This window comes from Eubalaena glacialis, chromosome 14 (genome assembly GCF_028564815.1).
Source record: "Eubalaena glacialis isolate mEubGla1 chromosome 14, mEubGla1.1.hap2.+ XY, whole genome shotgun sequence".
Classification (NCBI taxonomy): domain Eukaryota; kingdom Metazoa; phylum Chordata; class Mammalia; order Artiodactyla; family Balaenidae; genus Eubalaena; species Eubalaena glacialis.
Genome location: NC_083729.1, coordinates 64,538,642 through 64,564,311, shown reverse-complemented (window position 1 = coordinate 64,564,311; position 25,670 = coordinate 64,538,642). Strand labels below are relative to the sequence as shown.

Below are 25,670 nucleotides of genomic sequence, written 5' to 3'. Positions count from 1 at the left end.
AAAAAGCATTAAATGCTACAAGACTAGTAAAGCAATAAAGACTCCACACAAAAGTCATGAACCTTTTTACATGGAATAATAAAGCACTGAAATACAAAAATATAAAGTCAATTAAAAATACGAGAAAAAAAAATACAAGGAGAAATAGACAAAACACAATAAAAGCACAAAACTTTAGTACACTTCTCTCAGAATTTAATAAAAACAGTAGACTCTCAAAATAAGAACTTGGAGGATAAGACTCTTAATCATTATTTTTTTTCACATATCTGAAACTGGGATACATCTTATAATGCTTACTAAACATAACAGGCATTTAAATTATTCCTTAGAAGTGTCACTAAATTGATAATGTCTTATAATCAATGACATCTTGGAATTTATAAAATATGTCACATCAAACTACATATACCTTACAGATAATACATATTCTTCTTGAAAGTCCATGGCACACTTATCAAAATTGATCATACATAGTCAATGAAGAAAATCTCAGTAAGTTTCCTCAATGAGAAACTGTATAAGCCACATTGATCATAACAAAATAAACTTAGAATTAACAAAATAATAAACATACAAAATCTACTCAGAATACATAAAACACTAAAAATAAATCTTAGGCAAAAAATAAATTAAAACTACAATTACAAACTCTTTAGAAATTTCAGTTAAATTCTCATATGTCAAAATTTAGAAGACAGGGCCAAAGCTTATCCCATGAAAAAAATTTCCTGTTGCAAATGCTTTTATTATTAAGGCAGAAAAAAGGGAAAAATACACAAATTAATCATTCACCCTAAAGAGCTTTAAAAATGCAAAGAAATTCTGAGAAATAAATAAATTTAAAAGCAAAAATCAATGAATTAGAATACAAGCCCCAATAGAATTAAAAATTAAAATCCATTAATCGGGTCTTTTAAAAAAGGACAAATAAACAGACAATCATCTGTCGAACCTATTCCTCCCAAAATATTCACACAGATAAGCAACATCAGACAAAAGATAAAAAAACTCTTGATACAGAAGAATTTAAAGTATAAAAGAATACAGGTACTAATTTTACATTATTAAATTTGAAAATCTCAATAAAAGGGCAATTTTCTAGAAAACAAAATTATCAAAACTGATTAAAAACCCTGAATAATAACTGAGGAAGAAACAGTTGTCTAATAACTATTCCCCCCAAACAGCACTGAATCCATGTAATTTTAAAACTGATTTCTATCATACCTTCAAGGAATAGATAATTTCTATGCTAAAAATGATACAAAGCTTCCAATTCATTTTCATAACTCTGATGGTAAGACCTGTCAAAAACTGTACACATAAATATAATACCAATTAAATTTATTAATACACGCAAAATTCCAAACATATTAGCAAATTAATGCAACAGTACACCATGATCAAAAGGGTTTATTCTAGGAATGTGAGGATGACATCATTATCCAATCTATGACTAAAACTAAGAGATTAAAAAGGAAGAAAGAAAGAAAGAAAAATCCCATGGTTATCTCACTAGATGCTAAAAAAGGCTTTTGATGAAAACTCAACATCTGTTTCTGATAAAAACAGTTAATATCCTAGTAATAGAAGTACCTCCTCCACATGGTCTATTGAAATGAATGACAAGCACAGAACTTAACAATGATACATTAGAGGTACTTTCACTAAAGACAGAAAAGATAAAAGTGACTACCATCACTGCTATTATTCAATATTGTTCTGGAACTTCTATCCAACAAAAGAAAACAGAAATGAGGTTTGGATATTGGAAAACTCTTACAAATGATTAGTATTTAGAGAAAACTATTATTTTCTAAAACCTCAAGCAAATAAAGCAAAAAAAAAAAAATTAATGTGAGAATTAAGTCACACAAGACATACAACAATCAACTGCTTTTCTTTCAAACAGCAATAACCAGTTTGAAAAAGATGATGGGAAAACAGATCCCAGTCACAATAACAACAAAATATATAACCACTCAGGAATAAACTAAACAAGACTATTACTGGGAATTCAGATAACAACTTCGGGAAAATCAGACTCCTGTAACTTTTAAAGTCACACAAAGAATAAAATCTTAAAAGCAAGAGAAAGAAAAACAAGTGCCTGTTTTTATAATCTTGGGCTGTAAGAGGTCTTTTTAAACTTTCACATCAAAGGCAGTAACTATGAAGAAAACAATAGATTTGACCACATAAAAACTTAAAACTATTATATTGCAAAATACATCACACAGAAAAGGAAAGGAAAAATGACAAACTGGGGAGAGTATCGACAATATATGATAGAGTTAAGATTTTTTTTTAACATCTTTATTGGAGGATAATTGCTTTACAATGGTGTGTTAGTTTCTGCTATATAACAAAGTTACACATATACATATATCCCCATATCTCTTCCCTCTTGCGTCTCCCTCCCTCCCTCCCTCCCACCCTCCCTATCCCACCCCTTTAGTTGGTCACAAAGCACCGAGCTGATCTCCCTGTGTTATGCGGCTGCTTCCCACTAGCTAGCTATTTTACATTTGGTAGTGTATATATGTCCATGCCACTCTCTCACTTTGTCCCAGCTTACCCTTCCCCATCCCCATATCCTCAAGTCCATTCTCTAGTAAGTCTGCGTCTTTATTCCCATCTTGCTCCTAGGTTCTTCACGACCTTTTTTTTTTCTTTCTTAGATTCCATATATATGTGTTAGCATATGGTATTTGTTTTTCTCTTTCTGACTTACTTCACTCTGTACGACAGTCTCTAGGTCCATCCACCTCACTACAAATAACTCAATTTCGTTTCTTTTTATGGCTGAGTAAAAACTGTACATGTATATATGTGCCACATCTTCTTTATCCATTCATCTGTGGATGGACACTTAGGTTGCTTCCATGTCCTGGTTATTGTAAATAGAGCTGCAATGAACGTTGTGGTACGTGACTCTTTTTGAATTATGGTTTTCTCAGGGTATATGCCCAGTAGTGGGATTGCTGGGTCGTATGGTAGTTCTATTTTTAGTTTTTTAAGGAACCTCCATACTGTTCTCCATAGTGGCTGTATCAATTTACATTCCCACCAACAGTGCAAGAGGGTTCCCTTTTCTCTACACCCTCTCCAGCATTTATTGTTTCTAGATTTTTTGATGATGGCCATTCTGACCTGTGTGAGATGATATCTCATTGTAGTTTTGATTTGCCTTTCTCTAATGATTAATGATGTTGAGCATTCTTTCATGTGTTTGTTGGCAATCTATATATCTTCTTTGGAGAAATGTCTATTTAGGTCTTCTGCCCATTTTTGGATTGGGTTGTTTGTTTTTTTGATATTGAGCTGCACGGGGCTGCTTGTAAATTTTGGAGATTAATCCTTTGTCAGTTGCTTCATTTGCAAATATTTTCTCCCATTCTGAGGGTTGTCTTTTGGTCTTGTTCATGGTTTCCTTTGCTGTGCAAAAGCTTTTAACTTTCATTAGGTCCCATTTGTTTATTTTTGTTTTTATTTCCATTTCTCTAGGAGGTGGGTCAAAAGGGATCTTGCTGTGATTTATGTCATAGAGTGTTCTGCCTATGTTTTCCTCTAAGAGTTTGATAGTGTGTGGCCTTACATTCAGGTCTTTAATCCATTTTGAGTTTATTTTTGTGTATGGTGTTAGGGAGTGTTCTAATTTCATTCTTTTACATGTAGCTCTTTTGTCTCCTTACGTAGGTTTATTCCTAGATATTTTATTCTTTTTGTTGCAATGGTAAATGGGAGTGTTTTCTTAATTTCACTTTCAGATTTTTCATCATTGGTGTATAGGAATGCAAGAGATTTCTGTGCATTAATTTTGTATCCTGCTACTTTACCAAATTCATTGATTAGGTCTAGTAGTTTTCTGGTAGCATCTTTAGGATTCTCTATGTATAGTATCATGTCTCCTGAAAACAATGACAGCTTTACTTTTTCTTTTCCGATTTGGATTCCTTTTATTTCTTTTTCTTCCCTGATTGCTGTGGCTAACACTTCCAAAACTATGTTGAATAATAGTGGTGAGAGTGGGCAACCTTGTCTTGTTCCTGATCTTAGTGGAAATGGTTTCAGTTCTTCACCATTGAGGACGATGTTGGCTGTGGGTTTGTCATATATGGCCTTTATTATGTTGAGGTAAGTTCCCTCTATGCCTACTTTCTGGAGGGTTTTTATCATAAATGGGTGTTGAATTTTGTCAAAAGCTTTCTCTGCATCTATTGAGATGATCATATGGTTTTTCTCCTTCAATTTGTTAATATGGTGTATCACATTGATTGATTTGCGTATATTGAAGAATCCTTGCATTCCTGGGTAAACCCCACTTGATCATGGTGTATGATCTTTTTAATGTGCTGTTGGATTCTGTTTGCTAGTATTTTGTTGAGGATTTTTGCATCTATGTTCATCAGTGATATTGGCCTGTAGTTTTCTTTCTTTGTGACATCTTTGTCTGGTTTTGGTATCAGGGTGATGGTGGCCTTGTAGAATGAGTTTGGGAGTGTTCCTCCCTCTGCTATATTTTGGAAGAGTTTGAGAAGGATAGGTGTTAGCTCTTCTCTAAATGTTTTTTTTTTTTTTTTAAAAGACACATTTATTCAGCGTCATGATCAGACTATTACATTTAGCAATCAACAGCATGGGTGCAAAAAAAAAAAAAATCTACATTAAAACCCTTTGTTGGAATGCTTTACACTTTCCACAGAACAGAAACTAAAATAACCTGTTATACAATTAGTCACAAATACAGTCCTCGAGTTTTTTTGCCCATACACGAGTATTGTCTAAAACATGTCTTCTTTGTAGCAGCTAGGCCCTGCCACCACTGTGCTTGGCTGAGTTCACAAATCTGTTGTAACCTGTAGCTTCCCTGTCACTTCTCTGGCTCTCCTCTCCTGCTAAGCTTTGTTTCCTGGCAGTGAGCAAAACCTTCTGCCACTGCCACAGCTACTGCTGCTGTTGGAACCACCACAGCCACCTTGGTTTCGGGGTTTGGCAAAGTATTGGCCTCCACCACCATAGGGGCCAGAACTTCTGCCTCCAAAGTTTCCTCCTTTCATGGGTCCAAAATTTGAAGATTGATTGTTGTAACTGCCAAAATCACTGTAGCTTCCACCACCTCCAAAATTGCTTCCATCATTACCAAATCCATTATAGCCATCACCACTGCCACCATATCCACCACCACCACGGCTGCCACCAAAGCCACCTCAACCACTGACGTTTCCTCCACGACCAAAGTTGTCATTCCCACCAAAACCACCTCCACGACCACCACCAAAGTTTCCAGAACCACTTCAACCTCTTTGGCTGGATGAGGCACTAGCCATCTCTTGCTTAGATAGGGCTTTCCTTACTTCACAGTTGTGGCCATTCACAGTGTGGTATTTCTGAATGACAATCTTGTCTACAGAGTCATGGTCATCAAAGGTTACAAAAGCAAAGCCTCTCTTTTTGCCACTGCCTCGATCAGTCATGATTTCAATCACTTCAATTTTCCCATACTGTTCAAAATAATCTCTTAGATGATGTTCTTCAGTGTCTTCTTTAATGCCACCAACAAAAATCTTTTTCACGGTTAAGTGGGCATCAGGTCTTTGAGAATCTTCTCTTGAGACGGCCCTCTTTGCTTCCACAACTCTTCCATCCACCTTGTGTGGCCTTGCATTCATGGCCGCATCCACCTCCTCCACAGCGGCATATGTGACAAACCCGAAGCCTCTGGAGCGTTTGGTGTTTGGATCCCTCATTACCACACAATCTGTGAGTGTTCCCCACTGCTCAAAATGGCTCCTCAGACTCTCATCGGTTGTTTCAAAGCTCAAACCTCTGATGAAGAGCTTCCGCAGCTGTTCGGGCTCTTTGGGTGACTCTGACTTAGACATGACGGCAGTGGAGTCGGGGGGAGACGTCAACGATGCTTACTCGGTGGCGTCCACGGGCAGAAAGCTCTCTAAATGTTTGATAGAATTCGCCTGTGAAGCCATCTGGTCCTGGGCTTTTGTTTGTTGGAAGATTTTTAATCACAGTTTCAATTTCAGTGCTTGTGATTGGTCTGTTCATATTTTCTATTTCTTCCTGGTTCAGTCTCGGAAGGTTGTGCATTTCTAAGAATTTGTCCATTTCTTCCAGGTTGTCCATTTTATTGGCATATAGTTGCTTGTAGTAATCTCTCATGATCCTTTGTATTTCTGCAGTGTCAGTTGTTACTTCTCCTTTTTCCTTTCTAATTCTATTGATTTGAGTCTTTTCCCTTTTTTTCTTGATGAGTCTGGCTAATGGTTTATCAATTTTGTCTACCTTCTCAAAGAACCAGCTTTTAGTTTTATTGATCTTTGCTATCATTTCCTTCATTTCTTTTTCATTTGTTTCTGATCTGAACTTTATGATTTCTTTCCTTCTACTAACTTTGGGGTTTTTTTGTTCTTCTTTCTCTAATTGCTTTAGGTGTAAGGTTAGGTTGTTTATTTGAGATGTTTCTTGTTTCTTAAGGTAGGATTGTATTGCTATAAACTTCCCTCTTAGAACTGCTTTTGCTGCATCCCATAGGTTTTGGGTCGTCGTGTTTTCATTGTCATCTGTTTCTACGTATTTTTTAATTTCCTCTTTGATTTCTTCAGTGATCTCTTGGTTATTAAGTAGTGTATTGTTTAGCCTCCATGTGTCTGTATTTTTTACAGATTTTTTCCTGTAATTGATGTCTAAGATATTTAACATACGAGTTCTTATGAAGCCATTACAAAAACCTGAAGATCTCAATAGAGGAAAAAAAAAAAAAAAGCAAGAGGTTTGAATAGGCAATTCACTAAAGAATACTAATAAATGGCCAATAAACATTAAAAAGTTGTTCAATTCACTGGTAATCAAAGAAATGTAAAATAAAATAACACACCATTCATTTTCTTGCCTCTCAAATCAGAAAGGATGAAAAAAAAAATAACACCCAGTGTTGCTGAAAATATGAGAAAAATAGTACAACTTTTCTGAAGGAAAATTTTATAAAATGTAATAAAAGTCTCAACAAAACATGTTGTTTTTGGACATCAGAATTCCAGTTCTAGATTACCCTCAAAATTAGCTATTAAAAAGAAAAAAGATATAGCTACAAAAATATTCATCATTGTGACATTGTTTGTAATAGGGAGAAATTAGAAAACTAAGTATTCAAAATAAAAGACTGAATAACTAAATGATAGTACACCATATTATGCAGTATACAGCAACCATTAAAATGACATTACCTTGTAAAGGTAAAAGGAAGAAGACCTTGTATATCAAGTGACACGCAAGTGACAATCACAATTTTTGTTTTAAAAGAGGAAATGTATATATGTTCTATACATTTATATAAGTGTATGTAAATATATACATTTTCTCCTTTGTAGATAGAAATCTAAAAGGACAAAAATGTTAACTGTTTTACCTCTGGATAATGGGATTATGGGAGTATTAGTTATCTAAGTTTTGACAAAATTTAGTGGTTTAAACAAAAAACATTCATTAAATCCATTTCTGTTGGAAAGGAATTTGGGACACAGCTTAGCTGGGTGGTTCTGCCTCAAGGTTTTCCATGAGATTTCAGTCACGACATTGGCTGAGGCTACAGTCATCTGAAGACCTGACTGGGGATTGAAGGATCTGTTTCCAAGACTCACTCACAAAGCTGCTGGCAGGAGGACTCAGTTCCTTGCTGCGTGGGCCTCTTCACAGACAGGTATGCTGCATTATATGGCAGCTGGCAACACCAGAGCCAAATGATCAAGAGAGAACAAGATGGAAGATACAATGTCTTTTATGACCTACCATAAAAAGTCACACACTGTTAAACCTGCTACATTGTATTCATTAGAAGCAAGTCACTAAGTCCAGGTCACACTCAAGGGGAGAATTAAGGTCCACTTCTTGAAGGAAAGAGTATCAAACGATTTGTGGATATATTTTTAAATCCCTGAAACAGGTGACCTGTGGCATACTCAGAAAAAGATAATTTATTTTCTAAATGGAAAAGTTAATTTCACAAATACACACACACATGCACACATATACATATACACATACGGAGACAGTTTAAAAAACAAATATCCTCAATAAGTATTTTATGTGTCTGCCAAATAAGGTAACACAATCCTAAGTTGGAATAACACATAAATGGCACCCAGAACAAGTTCTATGATATTCTATACCATTTAGACTCCATCCAGAATGTCCTGTTCAGCTCTGAGTACCACTCTTACTAAAATCTGGGTGGAAAACTAACAAACTGGAGCACATCTCCTAGACAAAGTTACTTCAGCATGAGAAATAGTCTGGAGGAAAATGGTATTTGGTTTCAAAGACAGAAGACTTGAGGGGGAGAAAAAGCAGGCAAATCATTGCCTTAGAAATGTATGAAGGGTTGCCATGTGGAAAAGTTAAGAGACTTAACAGGCAGAATTTGAACCAATGAGTCAGAGTCACAGGTATGCAAAGTGGCTCATACAAGAACTTTCTAACAATAGGTTGTAAAAACAAGAATGAGGCACTCAGTGAATGTTCCCAGGACTGCAGGAGTCTGTGGAGACTGAGGCATGGTGCTGCTACTCCCTCAGCTACCTCTAGGGTTCACGTCCAAATTGGTTCTTCCCTACTCACACTGATGTGGCTGGAGGTTTGGTGCTCTCCCAAAGCAACATACCTGACACTAGGGCTTAAGCCACGAGGCATACATGGAATGTACAGTGCTTGGGATAGCATTGTACATAGTATGCACTTTATATAAACGTTAGCTATTATTTCTGCATTGACTCAAAATGTGACAAGATGCTCTCTAAGGTCCCTTTCAATTTCTAAGACTTCATCAATAAGTTAAAATCATTATAATTAACTACTAATCCTTATGGTCAGTTTCAGTAATATACTTAAAGGTAGGAATGACAAAATTAATCTTCAAAGCCAGGATGGCTGGACATGCTTTGGGAAACCACAAAGAACAGAGACAGTCACTTATATAGACATGTAAAAACCACGAAAATCAAAACTAAACATATTCAAACAAGTCATATCCTCTCTGGTGTACATGGTCTGCTTTAGGCAATGAAGGTGTTGATATTTTAAAAAGGAGATTCAAACTGGACTACTTCACTTACTCAGAGAAAATTAGATGATTACAATTAGTTTATTCACCTATGCCTGCCAACTACCCACCACAACTGAAAACTTACGTTTTGGGTGCCAGCAGCCTGGACAGTCTGCCATGTTGCTACAGGTTCCGTAGCTACGTGCCACTCTGGGTAAGTTTTCGTGAGTAACTTCACAAAGGTGGATTTTCCCACAGCTGCAATGCAAACAGCATGTATTGGGACGCATCTCAAATCAGGGTTGCAGGAGAAGGCTGCTACTAAACTCTGTCACAAATGCCCAACTCAAGGGAACAAGTCCCAGTTTTTCCAATCTCAAAACTCAGCAGCCACACCACTGTCAGACTAACCAGAGTCACCATAATGAATGCAGGTAACAGGGAGGAAAAATACCCTTAAGATTTGATTTGTAATTTTAATGTCCCAACCTCTCAGAGGAAAAGAGTATTTAATAACAGTTAAAAATGGAATAGACTCTCAAAAGTAGATGAAATCAGCTACATGGGTTGTAAAGCTTGAATCGCACAGTCCTATTTATTCGGTGACAGTATAAAAATTACAAGTTTTTCAAGATAGAAAATGAAGACAATGACCCTCATTCATTCAACAAATCTAACCAATATTCAGGGAGTGCTATTATGCGCTCAGACTGTCCGGCACTGGAGGTACAATGGTAAACAAAACACAGGATGGATTTTGCCCTCACAGAGCTTGTACGAGAGACAGATACCAAATAAACACATGAGTAACTAATAACAAATTGTATTAAGTGCTAGGAAAGAAAAATGCAGGATGGCTCTAATGTAGCTCAGGAGATCAAGGAAGGTTCCTCTGAAAAGTGTTACCCGAGGTGAGACCTGAAAGACGAGGACTGGTCAGGCCAAGAGTGGGGGAAAGGTTGGGAAAAGAGAAAAACGGCGCACAAGAAGACAGAAGAGGAATCTGTGCCCTTGAAGTGACAGTGTGGTCAAACGAGGGAGAAGAATGGCTCAAAATGAGTGTGGAGAGGCTGGTAGGCAGGCCAGGGCCAGGTCACATGGGGCCCTGTACCATGGTAAAAAGTTTGAATTCTATTCAAAGGGCAATGGGATATCAGTGATGATGGGTTTTAAGCAGGGAAATGACCAAGTCATTTTTAAAAGACCATCTCATTTTTAAAAGACCACTCCACCTGCTGTTGCACTGATGTAGAATTAGGCAGACCAGTTAGAAGATAATAGTAGCTTCAACCAAGGAGAGAGCAGAAGAGTTGGAAAGTAGTGATTGCTTTGAGAAATATTTTGGAGATGAAATTAACCTAGTACCACAACATTCAAGTTCTCTTTTCCCATTTACACCAACATCTAGCCCATACCTTCCTGAATTCCAGACTCACTATCTAAGAGCCCTCCAGACATTTCCACTTGGATGTCCTACAAACAACTCAAAGTCAATATATTCCATAAATGAACTCATCATCTTCCCCACCAAACTGAGCTTTCTCCCATATCCCAACCTCAGGGTAAGACAGCACTATCCACTCAGTCAGGACTTCTTCCTTCTCTGCCAAACCTCAAGTGGCCACCAACTGCTTCTGAACCTGCCTTCTAAAATTTCCACATCTGTCCTTTTCTCTCTATTCCCACCTCCTGCTCAAGACCAGGCTTTCATTTCTTGCCTCTCCAACTCTGGCCTTGCCCTCTTCAATCCATCATTCATACTGCAGCCACACTGAACACAAAGTAACACTGCTTAAAATCCTCTGGCAGCTCCCTATTGCCTTCACAACAAAATTCAAACCCTTTAGCATGGCCTATAAAACACATCAAAATCTGGCCCCTGCATAGACCTCTCTGCCTCACTTCCCTTCAGGCATCCTGAGCTCCCACTGGACCAAACTCTTTGCAACTCTAATCATGCTCTAATCTGTCTGCTGCAAACGTGACTTTGCATGTGCTTTCTCGTCACCTGGCCAACTCCTACTCAATCTTCAGATTCTGCTCAGATACACCTCCTGGGTGAAGGCTTTCAGGACCCTGATGCCTCTAAGTTGGATTAGCTCCTTTGTGCTTGGCCTGGCAATCTGGGTAAGACCCCATCACTGCCACTGTAATTCTGTTTCTCTAGGTAGAAGATGGGGTTCCTTCAGGGCAGGAACCAAAGCCCAGACTAATGACCTAGCTGAATGAATAAAACATGTAATACATTATTAATTCCAGTTCCCTACAAAACCCACATTTGTTAAAAATCAAAACATGAACCATAACAATTTGCTTGAAGCTCAATCTCCCCTATGAGAGATGATCTTTCTCAAGTGAGTTCTACCCTTAGGAGGAACCCAAATGGAAGGAAGAGGAGGAAGGGGGAGGCACCCTTCCAGTCAATTCTATCAGCCACTCATGGTTACTGATCAGGAGCAAAGAGACATCTCAGCAGAAGAGCCCACACATCCGATATCTGACATTTATTACACACCACTCCAACTCCTCTCTGAACACACAGGGTAAAGAACAAACACATAAATCTGTACATCTTGTACAGTCACGCTCATCTCTGAGTCCCACCTCCACCCAACTCCTGTGTGCCTTTGCACATGTGCTCAGCCTCTGCTCCTCCCACACTTCAGTGAACAAATGCCTTCCCCTGCTCTGCTCAGCCTGTGTCTAAATCCCTTCCCGCACTAAGCATAAGGCCCACCTCTTCCGCAAAGTTCAGGACATCTCCAGCTCACACCAAATTCCTACCACCTTGGGCAGTTGAATCAAACAAGCAATATTTATTAACTGCCTCTGATACATTTAGCATTTAATTGTTTTGTTTCATGAGCCTCAATTTTGGTTTCCTAACAGGATCTGAATCTCTGAGGTTGGATCCCAGGAATCCACATTTTTAAAGCATGCCCCAAGTGATCGTGATGCAGACTTATATTGGAGATTGCTATCTAGAACAATCTGATCACAATCAACAGAGGTGGTTTTTTAAAAATATGGGTTCCAAAACCACACCCCAGACTACTAAATAAAACCCTTTGGGCTTGTCATGGAGTGCCCAACAGAGTTGCAGGAATTACAAATTGGTTGAATTCGTTTATTATCAGATACCTACCTGTCCTGAATAGTCCCTACTTTAAAATATTTGGCACAGATAGTCAATATTTAGATTGCAGGTTGGTGATTAAGCCTAAAACATGGTCTCTGGCTATGGGTTGAAAAATTATTTTAATTAATATGAAAAGATGAAGGTAACTGATTTGTTAGATGGGTGGGGTTGAATGGTTGTTAGAATTACTTAAATTTTTTAAAAGTTAAAAACAACTACCCAAGGAACGATTGCAGATGGAAAGGAAGGGCCCTGAGGGTTAGGGCGTGCCAACTTCACCTCTGAGATCAGACACTATTAGTTCACCCAAGGGCAGTCAGTACTCTGAGAAACGGACTTATGCCATTTAAACACACAAAACCCGGAATGCCAATAAATGAGATGTAATGGGAAATATACACTTCCAATTACTGGAACAGTCACACCAGGGCAACACTCCCACCTTGCACACCATTCCCCATTCCAAAGCTTTTGGAAATCCAGTTTAGCAATGAGACTCCAGAGTTTCAACAAAGAATGACAGTAAATGGTGGTGGAAGGTCCTAGGAGCTTTGCCATCCATGATGCTGTAGGGCTTGGAGAGCCTGGGTAATTTTCCATAGGGCGGCATTTCTTAAACTGCATTCCAAGGGAACTCAGCTGTGCCAGGCACCACCCACAGATATGGAATAATTATTTTAAAAAATAATTCAAAATTATGTATTTATATTAAACCTAGACATAACTTTTTTAAGGCTATGATATCCGACTGTAATAGTTTTTTTCTTCCTTTTAAGAAGTTTTGTATTTTTTTTAAGACAAATGTTTTAAAGTATTCCCAGGGGCCTCGTAAGAATGGCGTTCTCTGGTTTTCCACTGGCCTCCTCCTAGTGAGCAGAACATCTGTATGCACCAAAGTCTCTCTTCTTCAGGCAACACTGGGCCAACTGACAAATGCCTCCCTCTGGCCTCTATGCTGAGCACTAGCCTCTTTTGATATCATTATCTCAGACTTATCACAATTAAGTTAGATCCTGGCTTAACTGTTCTCTTTCAATATACTTTTTAATATCATGAAATTTGGGAGGTATCAGATGTCATAAGCAGCACTAAACCTTCCTTTAGGGCCTTGGCTATCATTGTACTTTATTATGTGTGCCATGACTTGAGAAAGGGTGGGAGGTACTTTGTTAGAGTACGTTATATCCACATGTTGATTTTTATTAGCACCAGGATCGTCATTCCACAGGCTGGACCAAAGAGTTCTGTTGTTAACATTCATCTCTTCCTAAATAATAGTTCTTTTCTCCCACAAATTTTTCTATAAACTACAATGCCTGTTATAGCTACATTATACTAAAACCTAGTAGTAAGATAATAGTATCTGACGTAACACTCAAAATGATGTATAATTTTAAATTTAATATAGTTGTAGTTCATGGCAGCCTCTTAAATATACCATCATCTTCAGGCATTTTCTTCTGAACAAGATGTAAAACCCTGTACCAAAAAGCAAACAAAAGCAGTAAATATAAAGCTGCCTATCTTTAAACAAAAAAATTCTTCCAAAGAAAATTTAAAGCCTTTATTTCAGGAACTACATTTGATGCTGCATTCATTCATTCAACCAACAGATGTTTACAGAGTAGCCACTAATGGTGGGTACTATAACTAAAATGATGAAGTGAGCTGAGATGCTGCCCTCAGGGAACTTATATCGAGGCTAAGCACCCAGGATCAAATAGGCTCTGAGCCTAAAAGCATTCTGGGAAAAAGAAAATCACTCAGCTGACTTAAAAGAAACTTGATATATTTCGGCCCTGATTACTTTTATCTTCTTTTCATGAGAAAAAAAAAATTTGTTTTTTAAAAAAAAGTTCCTCACAGCTTCCAGAGTACAACTCAAACTTCTGTGTTTAGCACGAGACCCTTGCTGATCTGGAATGCCCTCACCACCTCTGCCCACCAGTTGATTCATCCTTTCACTGTCGCCTTCTCAGTGAGGTCTCCTTGAACTCTCTCCAGCTCCACTTTATCCTTGGGCAGAGTTAATTACTGCCTGCTCTGGTCTACAGAGGCATCACACTGTAATTATTTGTTGACTCACCTCTCTCTCCAGATAGACTGGGAGCTCACTTTCTGAAGACAGGGACTAACCTTATTTCCTTTGCATCCTGAGTATCTGGCCAGTTGCTAAGAATGGAGATGGGTGGATGGAATGAGGTGAATCACAGAAACAGAGAATCCAACTTATTCCAAACATTGTATATTGGATACAATGTTTGGATTAAATAGGTCTTTTTTCCCCTAGGATTCTTGCCCAAATGTTTATACTTAATGAAAGTAAAAGATGACATTAGTGATGTTAAATCACTAATTTTGAATGCTGGAGGATATGTTGTTAAGGGAAGCTCTCCACTGCTTTACATACAAGTCTCTAGATGGCAAAAGTGAGGTTTCTTCTCTGTTGGGTCTTTGAAAAATCAAAATAAAAAAACAAAAACAAAAACAAAATAAAACAAAACAAAGTGAGACTACTCTGAGTTGACTCACTGACAGTATTTTCTGCGGCGATTGTTTCTTCAATTTAGGTTTGTAATCATAAAATAACTGGCTTTGGAAGGCGATAATACACTTTAGTGATGAACACACTTAATAGATAGGCTAGGTATTTTATTTTTTAGATTTTAAGGGATTCTAGGTTCCAAGCTTTTGACTCTTAATCACACATGGCATACGGCTCACAACACAGGCTAGATGCCATTACTTGCTACTTCACTGATCCATTTTCCTTACACGCTGCTATCTGCACCCACAGGATCAGATTAAGATTTAGAGCTGCAGGACTACAAGAAAAGCATATCTAACTCTATGATAAACATATCTAACTTCAGCTGGGACAGGGGTTCACCTTCCCCTGTTCAGGTTTCCTGAATGGATACTCTCATTTGGGGGGGATGCCACCTGTGGTTAGAGAACAAGATAACTATTTGATGTGATAGTAAAAGCAGTTTACCGTATTTCCTCTGTGGACACCAATGACTAACTTCCACATGGATATCACAGCACAGGATTCAAGCATCTGGTAAACACTGAATGAGTACAATGGGCCAGGTGTTGGTTAGGTGCTGGTGACACAAAGATGAACAAGACACTACGTGGCTAACCCAGGGAAGGTACTGCAGGTGCAGACAATCTCAACAGAACTCAAGTGCTTGCAGCAGTTGAGGGTACAAAATGTTATGTGAGCCCACAGAGGAGGAGGTGCCCCATTCTGTCTGGGGAGAGTCATCACAGTGTGTGGGGTGATGGAGAATAATAGGAGACAAAACTAGAAAGAGCCAGATTAAGGTCCCCCAGTCCACTTCTCATTAGTCACACTTTCTTTAGGCAACTGCATTCACTTCCAAGGCTTCAACAACTACCCCCACAAGTCAACAACTTCCATAGCTGAGATCTCAGCTCCAATCTGTCTCTTCACTGCAGGCACTTACCCTAATCTACCTCAGAACATCTATCTCTGTTTGTCTCAGAGGCACCTCCTCCAAGCATCACTCTTACCTCCCCAGACTTCCTCTTCCTTTATTCCCATCCTCAGTTTTCAGAGTCAGTGTCCAAATTAAACCTCCTTATCCCTCACCTCCAAGTGGCCACCAAGTCCTGTCAATCCCACTTCCAAACTCTTTCTCAAACCATCATGTCTTCTCTGTTCCGCCATTCTCTCTGTTCAGGCCTACATCTTCCCTCCCTCCAGCGACTACAATAGCCACACAATCTAGTCTGTCTACTCCAAACTCTGTTCCTATTCATACATTCAACAAATTGGATGCAAGGTACGATGGGTACTATAGCAAACGAGACATACAAAGTGCCTGCTTTATGAAGTTTTCTTTTTATTTATTCATTCTAGCCAATTCCCTTTTAAAAATTAATCTGGCCATGGCACATACTGGCTTTAAGTCTTCAGTATCCTCCCACAGCCTACATGAGAAACTCCTAGCTGTTCAACATCTGGCATATCCTACCCTTCCAAACTCTTGTTCTGCTATCCCCTCACAGGCTCTTTAAACTCCAGGCACAAGCCTGATATTAAAACTGCATGTTTCTTCAGGCTCTGCGTTGGCAAGTGTTACTTCCTGTGCCTGGAACACTCTTTCCTCTGGGGTAGGAATTCCTACCCCAGAGATTCTGAGTTTCCATGTCCAAACATAGCACTCATCACACGGCACAGAAATTATGTTTAGAAGTCTGCTCCTCCCACTTAGTTGTGAGTTCCTTAAAGGAGAGGAGCTGTACCACATCTGAGTCTAACTCCACAGTAAGACACTCAGCGAGCCTCGCCCGCATGAGCAAGCAAGAAGGATGCATAGAAATCTGGAAAGGTGAAGAAGGAAAGGTCAGGAAAATTGGGAGAGGCAGCTCAAACCTCACCTGATGGTCTGTCCAAACCACTTACTTTGTGAAATACTCTGGGCTCTGAGGACAGAGCTTCCTTTAGGGGCATGTTTCCCAAAGTACGGGACAGAACATCTTTAAATAACACCATGAGGCAGGCAGCCCTTCTCATTCCTTTCAATGTTTCTGATTTGGCTGGAGAAAAACACACAGCTGTGGTGACTGGTCTCACTTTAAATTCAAGACCACTAAGTCCAAATGGGTCCTTAACGTCGCCCAGCAATGCTATATTTCTTCTGCTCACTCACCAGACTATTTCATGTCTTTCCTCTCTCCTCACACTCACTCTTAGCTGATCTTTCTTCTTATTTCCCTGAGAAAACAGACACAACCAGAACACCTTCCCCAAGTGCCTGCCACGCCTGCTCGAGTCAGTAATCATTTATGTTACCATTCTCCCCGTGATTAGGGATAAACTGTGCTCCTAGCTAAAGCCAACCTCTCTCCAACTGGGCAAGAGATTCCATTCCTTCTTGCTTACTAAAATCACTCTGGCAAGTCTATCCTCTCTCCTGTTTTACCAGTCTTTTCCCTCTCTACCAGCTTATAAATATCATCTAATTCCTCTTACAAAAAGAAAAAAAAAAAACCAACAACAATCCTTTCAACCCTCTTCCCATTTCAGCTACCACCCCACGTCTCCCCTTTCTAGGAAAACTTGCAAACAGTTGTCTTTACCCACCGTCTCCAATTCCTCACCTCCCATTCCCCTGGAACTTATGCAATCAGACTTTCACCCCTCCCACTCCTATAAATTGTTCAAGTTCACCAAAGAGCTCCATTACTTAAACAGCATTACACAGTCGATCATTCCTTCCCTGAACACCTTCGCTTGGTTTCCAGCATATCATTCTTTTGGCTTTCCTCCTATTTCAGTGGTCATTCCTTCTCAGTCTCTTTTGCTGGTTCCTTCCCATCGCCTGAATCTCTCTAACATTTGCGTGCCCAGGACGTGGTCCTTTTCATAAACACACATAGGCTCCTGGCTTTAAATACCATCTACATGTATAACTCCAGTCCAGGGAGACTCTCAACTCTGGACTCATGTATCCAACTGACTATTCAACAACCCTACTTACGTATCTGGAAAGCATATAAAAACGTAACATGCCTAAAACCAAAAACTTGACCCTCTGCCCCCAGGCTGTTCTTCCCACACTTCTCCATCTAAGAAAACTGGAACTCCGTCTTTCAAGTTGCTCAGGCCAAAATGATTAGAGTCATCACTGACCCCTCTTTATCTTATACTCCACATCCTCCTGTTACCAAATCCAGTGTACCCTACCTTAAATGAAAGTAGAATCTAATCACTCCTCACCACCTCCACTGTTACCATCCTGGTCCAACACACCATAACTCATCATTGCAACAACTTCCTGACACCTTCTATTTTCAACATATCAGCCAGTGATCTTTTTATAATCTAAGTCGTATCATGTCACTTGACTGCTCAAACCTTCCAACAGTTTCCCATCTCAATCAGAGTAAAAATCCATAATGGACTATACAGTCTATACAATCTAGCCACCCCTTACCAACTGACCTCATCTCCCCTCACCTTCCCCCTTGCGCACTCCACTCCAGCCACAACGGCTTTCCGCCTGTTCCCTGAACACACTTCCCACCTCAGGGCCTTTGCACTTGGTCTTCCCTCTGCCTGGAAGATTCTTCTCCCCATTATCCACATGGTTCACTCCTTCACCTTCTTCAGGTTTTTGCTCAAATGTCACTTTCTCAGTGAGGCCTGTCTTGATCATTCAATTTAAAATTGCAACTTCCCTCAATCCCTCATCCCTGAATTTTCTCCATCACACTCATTATTATCTAACATACTGTTTACTTTGCTTACTTTATATTGTTTATAGTCTGTCTCTCTCTACTAGGGTTCCCTGAGAGCAGAGACTTTTATTTGTTCTGTTCACTGCTGTATCCTCAGTGCCAGGAACAGTGCTGGAATATGGAAGTTGCTCAAAGGGCTACATGTTTAATTTGTAAACTGAGAAATTCTCAGTTTGCTGCTAGAATGTCTTCAATACTTAACACTTGCTAATCCCTTTTTAGTGCTCAGCACTTTAGCAGGTAAAAGCCTCAAGTAAGAATTTAGTAACATTAGAAACATTTAGTAACACTGAAATGTTCTGCTTTCATTTTATTTTTATATTATTTTTATTTAAGGTACTGGACTTCTATTCTCTCTTACAACAGTTATTTTTAATTTAACACACGTTTTTAAGTTTAAAAAGTGAGTTGCTTCTAAGAAAAATGCTAAGAAATTATAGTGGGAACAGCAAAGAGACATGGCAAAAAGAGTGAAAGTGGTATTTGAATGACTGGAGTTTAGGAACTCTCTTAGGGTAGGGTTGCCAGATAAAATAAGGACACCCACTTAAATTTGAATTTTAGATTTTCTTTTTTTTTAGTGTATGTTCCAAACATTGCATAGGACACATTTACACTAAAATATTATTCGTTATCGGAAATGCTATTTTAAATGGGCATCCTCTTTTTCTCCCTTAAATCTGGCAACCTTACCTTAGGATAACAAAGAAATTGCACCCTGCTCCTTGTCGCTTCCATTTTTCTCTACCAAAACAAGCTAGCTCTTGTCCTATCTACGGACTGCGTGGCTTTTATGCCTCAATAGACGTGTCCCTGTGGGAGAGTACTGAGGCCTGACGTCCGAAAAATCCAACTGGCAAAGGCCCACAGCGCACCTTGAGAGGGGAAAGGTTTGGCAGCTCAGAACAAGCAGTCCGGCCGCATCTGCTTGAGAGGGAGGGGGTTCCAGGCCCCCTTTCCCAACCTTTCAGGCACCTGCTCTGCGGAGGCCGAGGCTTGGCAGCTACTTTCCGGCCCTTACCAATGTTGCCTTCGATGGAGAGCCTTCTGGGCCCGCGACCCGCGTGTAGACCCCTGGAGGGGGGCACACCCTCGAGTGGGCTCTTAGCCATGGACTTGGAGGATGCTCGCAGCAGCCTTAGATAGACCCGGCCGGCGATCATCCCACCAATGATTCACGCAGCGATCACTTCCGGCGAGAGCACTTCCTCCCCCGGTGTTCACGCGCTCCGGCGCGCCGCTGACGTCAGGCGAGAAGTGGGTGGGTTGAGTTGGCTTGAGGGGAGGGGCCAAAGGGACCGCTCTGTTATCGCGATGTTTGTAATAAAGTGTTGCAAAAAGGAAGACTCCTAATGTGGGGTACGGGAGAGTTTAATGACAATTGGAGTTGATACCGCGCGGTTCGCCCCTCCGTTTCTGTCCACTGGACAAACAACGTTTAAAACGACACATAAGTCAAGAATTCCATCACCTTTGCATTTTTGTATCGCTTTACAATAAATTTCATAACTAAAGACAAATAAAAATAATTGTAATTTTAAACGAGTTTTTTCCCCCAAGTGTTTGTTGTCTGGCTTTTATTCCAACATGGGAAAAAATTGGACAGTTTTAAGTAGGAAAATGATGCAATCTGATGATTTACACAAATTAACTTTTTCCCATTCCCTGTAACTTGCACCACAATGCTGGCACCTTATTGAATAAATTAACAAATTAGTTTGTCAATTACACCCCACCTCTTATTTTGCCTCTTGAATAAAGTTCACTCAATCTATTTGCATAGTAGCCAAAAATTCCATAAGAATAAAGAGGGTGGAGGCTTAGGGACTATGTGTGGAACTCGTTTAAACCAGATAGATTGGGTTTCTGTGGGGGTGAACCATGGCGGGGGAGGAGGGGGCCGGGGTGGCTGGTGGGGATTCAGAATAGGGTTTGTAAAAGCTTGAGAAAAGCAAGGGTAGAGAGAGATTTGCTGGTGTATAGAACTGGAGTCTAGCTGTTGGTGGAGAATTGTGTTCTGCAGAGGGACAGGGACAATTCTGAGCTGCTGCCAGACTGGCTTTTTTCTGCCACACTCCATGGTCATAATGACTTCAGAACCAAGGATTTATGAAATATTGTCAGAGGGTGCGTCCACCTTCCCCGCTTGACTTCCACAAGAGTCAAACCAGGAGTTAACAGGCAATCCGGCATTCGGGCAGGACTCTTAGACATGGGAGTTTTTAGGAAACCAATCTGATTGCCAGAAGGTTTGGGGAGGGGCTGGTGGCTGGGACTGTTGTAGGAAAAAATGGGGCACGAGAGGATGGTGATGTCCCAGGTCTCGGGTGAGTCCCTGGGACAGGCTGCCAAGTGAGGGTCCTTGGCTTCTTGCTGGAAAGAATTCAAGAGCGAGCCATACTAAAGTGAAAGGTTTATGTAGGGAGATACCCACTCCGCAGAGCGTGAGCCATCTCAGAAGGCAAGAGCACCAGAGGTGCGGGGTGGTTAGTTTTTAAGGGCTGGGTAATTTCATAGACTAACAATTGAGAGAAATATTCTAACATCTTGGAGAAAGGGTGGGGATTTCCAGGAATTGGGGCACCACCCACTTTTGGACCTTTTTTGGTTGGCCTTGGAACTGTCATGGCACCTGTGGGTGTCATTTAGCATGCTAATGTATTACAGTGAGTGTGTAATGAGTCTCTAGGTATACTGGAAATCAACTCTTCTGCCATCTTGGGCCTAGTAGGGTCTAATCGGCTTTGTGGTATCCTGTTCTTCTTAATGGTTGTGCCATTCTTTTAATGATTGTGCCCTGCCCCCTTCCTTCCTGTCTCAGGATAACTGTTTGCAGAGCAGGCACAGGACCTTTTTCCTATATTGTTGTTTATATGGGATGGCTGAAGTGACATTTGTATATCATATTAAGCACAATCTATTAAAAAATAGATTGCAAATTTATTTAGGATAAGCTGGGTGGAGCGCTAAAGGATATTGGAGCAGCTAAAGTCTGTCCCATCCCCCACTCCCTCCCCCCAAGCCACCTCTCTGTAGAAATACTACTTACATTTCTTTATCTATGTGAACTCTGACTTGGGAAAATATTCATCTCAAAAAGTTTGAGAGGCTCTCTGCACCCTTACGGTTTCCCTTGCCTTCATTGCCCTCAGGGTCACTGTGAAGGGTAAATATGGAAGTTGTTGGCAGGTTTAGGTGCAGACAGGCAACTAACCTGTTCCTAAAAGTTAGAGCACCTAAAAGTCATTTTAAAAAATTTTACAGTGAAGTACAATATATAGTGAAGAAAAGAGCATGTATTGTAAGTGTACAGTTTAGTGCAATTTTCACAAACTGAGCACACTCCATTACCCCGATTCGGATCAAGAAACAGAGCATTACCAGCATCCCCAGAATCCATTTCCCCTGCCAGTTACTACCCCCAAAGGTAACCAATAACCTGACTTCTAACAGCAGACATTAGTTTTGCCTGTTCTTTACATAAATGAAATCATGTAGTAAGTACTTCTTTCATTCAACATAATATCTGTGAGATATATATATGTTATATATATAAATTGTAGTTCATTCATATATATAAGTTGTAGTTCATTCGTTCTCACTGCTGTATGGCATTCCATTATGTTGTTATACCACAATGTGTTTTATCCATTCTACTCTTTTCTTTTTTTTTTTAAATTTATTTATTTATTTGGCTGTGCTGGGTCTTAGTTGCGGCATGCGGGATCTTCATCATGATGTGCGGGATCTTCTAGTTGCAGCATGCGGGATCTAGTTCCCTGGCCAGGGATCAAACCCGGCCCCCCTGCATTGGGAGCTTGGAGCGTTAACCACTGGACCATGAAGGAAGTCCCCTTATCCATTCTACTCTTGATGGACATTTGAGAGTTTCTAGATTAAAACTATTATAGATACCATTGCTATGAATATTCTTTTTTCTTTTATATAAATTTATTTATTTATTTATTTGGTTGGTTGGTTTTGGCTGTGTTGGGTCTTTTTGTTGCTGTGTGCGGGCTTTCTCTATTTGCGGCAAGTGGGGGCTACTCTTTGTTGCGGTGCGCGGGCTTCTCATTGTGGTGGCTTCTCTTTGTTGTGGAGCACGGTCTCCAGGTGTGTGGGCTTCAGTAGTTGTGGCTCACTGGCTCTAGAGCGCAGGCTCAGTAGTTGCGGTGCACGGGCTTAATTGCTCCGCGGCATGTGGGATCTTCCCGGACCAAGGCTCGAACCTCGTGTCCCCTGCATTGGCAGGCGGATTCTTAACCACTGTGCCACCAGGGAAGTCCTGCTATGAATATTCTTGAATATGTCTTTGGTAAAGTTAAGTACACATTTCTCTTGGGCATATGCCTACAAGTGGAATTGATGTATGCTGGGCTTCAGTAGATATTCCCAAAGAGTATGCAGTTCCACAGTGTTTGACTGTACCAATAGACAGTGCCACCATCAGTGAGTGAGCGCTCTGGTTGTTCCACATTCTTGCCAACAATTGGTATTGTCAGCTTTCTTCATTTTATTCATTCTGCTGTATAACGGTGTCTTGCAGTTTTAATCTGCATTTTCCTGATGATTAATGAAATGGAACATTTTTTCGTATGTTTATTAACCATTTCAGTAACCTCTCTTGTGAAGGACCTGTTAAAGTCCTGTGCCCATTTTTCTATTGGCTATCTGTCTTTTACTTACTGTTATTGTTCTTTGTATATTCTGGATATGAGTCCTTTGTGAATATTTTCTCTCACTCTGTTCCTTGCTTCTAAAAGCTTTTACATTTGGGGGATGTATAGTGTAAAGTAAGAAACTAAAATGTCTTTTGCCTGTTAGTTATCCCACTATTATTGATGATCCTTCTACTCCTCTGTATTTCTTTATGCTTGTTTTATTATGTTTACCATGCATAAAAGTTCAGTATCTTTCTTGATCTTAATTCCAAATTTCCAGGAGAGAGACTCTGATTGGCCCAGCTGTGGCCAAAAGGTAAGTTTTCAAGGAACAAATGTGAGTGTTGGAGCCCCACCCCAATGTGCACGAGGAAGGAGGGCGATTAAAGGGATTGTCGGGACAAGGGAGAAAAAAAGGTGGTGATCAGTTCTTCCTGGAAAACAGCGGTATGTTGGTGAGCAGAATTACGTCCCACTTGCCTGGAGGAATAAGGTCACTTCCGGCTCCTGCGGGATTGTCAGATATCTGCTGGAGTTTATGAGTAAGAGTTGATGTTGCCCCACGGGGACTCTAGTCCTTCAGCATCCATTCCTTCATCCAATATTTGCTGAGCATCTGCTATGTACTAGACACTCTGCTTAGTCCTTAGAGAGAGCTCTGAAGTGCTGCTGACAAGTAAACTGATCCGTGTTACCAAAACGCTATGCAACCATTAAAAATGGGGAGATAAACATACACAAATGTGACCCTGACTTTCTTCTGCAGCTTGGTGTCTGGTCAGTTATATTCTCATCTACATCAAAGATATTCTAATGTACTGGATTGTGCTAACTCAGTTTGGTTAAGCTGGGAAGTACGCTTCCAGCATCTCCTTCCTGACAGGGCTCTGAGTTCGAGTTGGTCAAAAGAGGACCTGGTGTGAGATTTGGAAAGTAGAACGGGAGCCTCAGCCGCTCTGAGGAGATCTCTGTTGTCAGACACTGTGACAGACAGATGTGCCCACAGATAGATCCCAGCTAGTTCTCAAGGCCTAGTGACTCCTCTCTGATCGTCCCACAGTTCCCTTCAGACCTTCACTTCCCCAGCTTGTCCCACTTTTGAGCAGTCTCATTCCTGTAATAACCCCCTTATCCCCATAAAGTGCATGGTGGCTCTGCTCACCTGAATGAACTCTGACTGATAAACCTAATCATAAAAGGAGGCAGATAGGGAGTGATTAAGAGTGTGGGCTCTGGATTCAGACATTTAGAGGTGAGGATTAAGAAAGATAATCCACGTGCAGCATTTAACACACCTGCCACACCGTTACCAACCAAGAGGTATTACGTAATAAGTAAGGTAATACTAACATTACTCAATGCCTGGGATGTTATTTCTATTTAGTTGACTTCCTATTGAATTTACACTCTCCTCAAGCCACTGTAACCGATCCATGCTCTCCTCTCTACTAGCACATAACTTGACTTCCCCTGCAGAATTCTAGGACAGCACTTATTGAAGTGGGATAAGATCGGGTGGGGTAGGGAGGGGAAAGAGGGGTCATCCTCCCCTTCTTGCCCCACATGGAGATTCTGCCGTGCCCCTCCACAGCAGGGAGGGTCAGCTCTCCACACTTCTCTGGCGGCTTCTATGTGCCTGGGCATCCTACCGCCTCTTCCCTGTGCTTTCTCTCCCAATAGCCTGTGCCTGTGGCTCTTCTTTGCAGGACTGCCCTCAGCCTACTGGAAACCTTTTCCTGCACAGGAGGAAAGCCTGGGACTTTCTGTCCCCCAGGAAGCGCCTTCACTTATCACTGATATGTGACCATGAAAGCCTGGCTCATTGCCTGCAGTAAGGTTTATACTCCAGGGCTCTCAGGGGACCAGGCTGAAGCCACCCTTTGCTGTCCTGCCTCTCCCACTCTACTCACTGATTTCTACCGAGAGCACTTCCCTAATAAATCTCTTGCATGTGAGTCCTCATTTCAGGGTCTGCTTCTGGGAAACCTGTCCCAAGACATAAATCCTCTAGGGGTTTTTGAAAATATGCTTCTTGGGGCTTCCCTGGTGGCGCAGTGGTTAAGAATCCGCCTGCCAGTGCAGGGGACACAGGTTCGAGCCCTGGTCCGGGAAGATCCCACATGCCGTGGAGCAACTAAGCCTGTGCACCACAACTACTGAGCCTACACTCTAGAGTCCACGAGCCATAACTACTGAGCCTGCGTGCCACAACTACTGAAGCCTGCACGCCTAGAGCCTGTGCTCCGCAGCAAGAGAAGCCACCGCAATGAGAAGCCCGCGCACTGCAATGAAGAGTAGCTCCCGCTAGCCGCAGCTAGAGAAAGCCCGCACGCAGCAACAAAGACCCAATGCAGCCAGAAATAAATAAATAAAATAAATACATTTATTAAAAAAAAAAAAAGGAAATATGCTTCTCTACTGCACCCCCAGAGGGCAAGTGCAGGGATGGTGGAGGAAGAATGTCTGACATTGAGGTCCATGTGCTTCCACTGGGCTCCACTGTCTCCAAATGGGTATGTCTGGGAAGACCAGGTGGGTT

General features: G+C 40.7%; 1 protein-coding gene and 1 pseudogene across 10 annotated transcripts in view; both read right to left on the bottom strand.

Moving 5' to 3' along the window:
* Nucleotides 1-19,658, bottom strand: part of DGUOK (deoxyguanosine kinase) — a 35,631-nt gene extending 15,973 nt beyond the window's left edge. For 7 of the 10 annotated variants that reach the window (XR_009703767.1, XR_009703768.1, XM_061210777.1 and 4 more), the window contains exons 1-2: nucleotides 19,492-19,658; nucleotides 9,204-9,316 (exon numbers count right to left, since the gene is read on the bottom strand). Coding sequence is in view for 5 of the 10 variants with exons in the window: in XM_061210777.1 (XP_061066760.1) it covers nucleotides 9,204-9,316; nucleotides 19,492-19,633 (255 nt within the window). In the remaining 5 variants the exon portion in view is untranslated. Of the gene's footprint in view, nucleotides 1-9,203; nucleotides 9,317-19,345; nucleotides 19,467-19,491 lie in introns of those variants that run through there. The other 3 variants (XM_061210782.1, XM_061210783.1, XM_061210781.1) reach the window with 3 other exon arrangements.
* On the bottom strand, nucleotides 4,658-5,906 carry LOC133104768 (heterogeneous nuclear ribonucleoprotein A1-like; annotated as a pseudogene).
* Nucleotides 19,659-25,670: the final 6,012 nt, after the last annotated feature.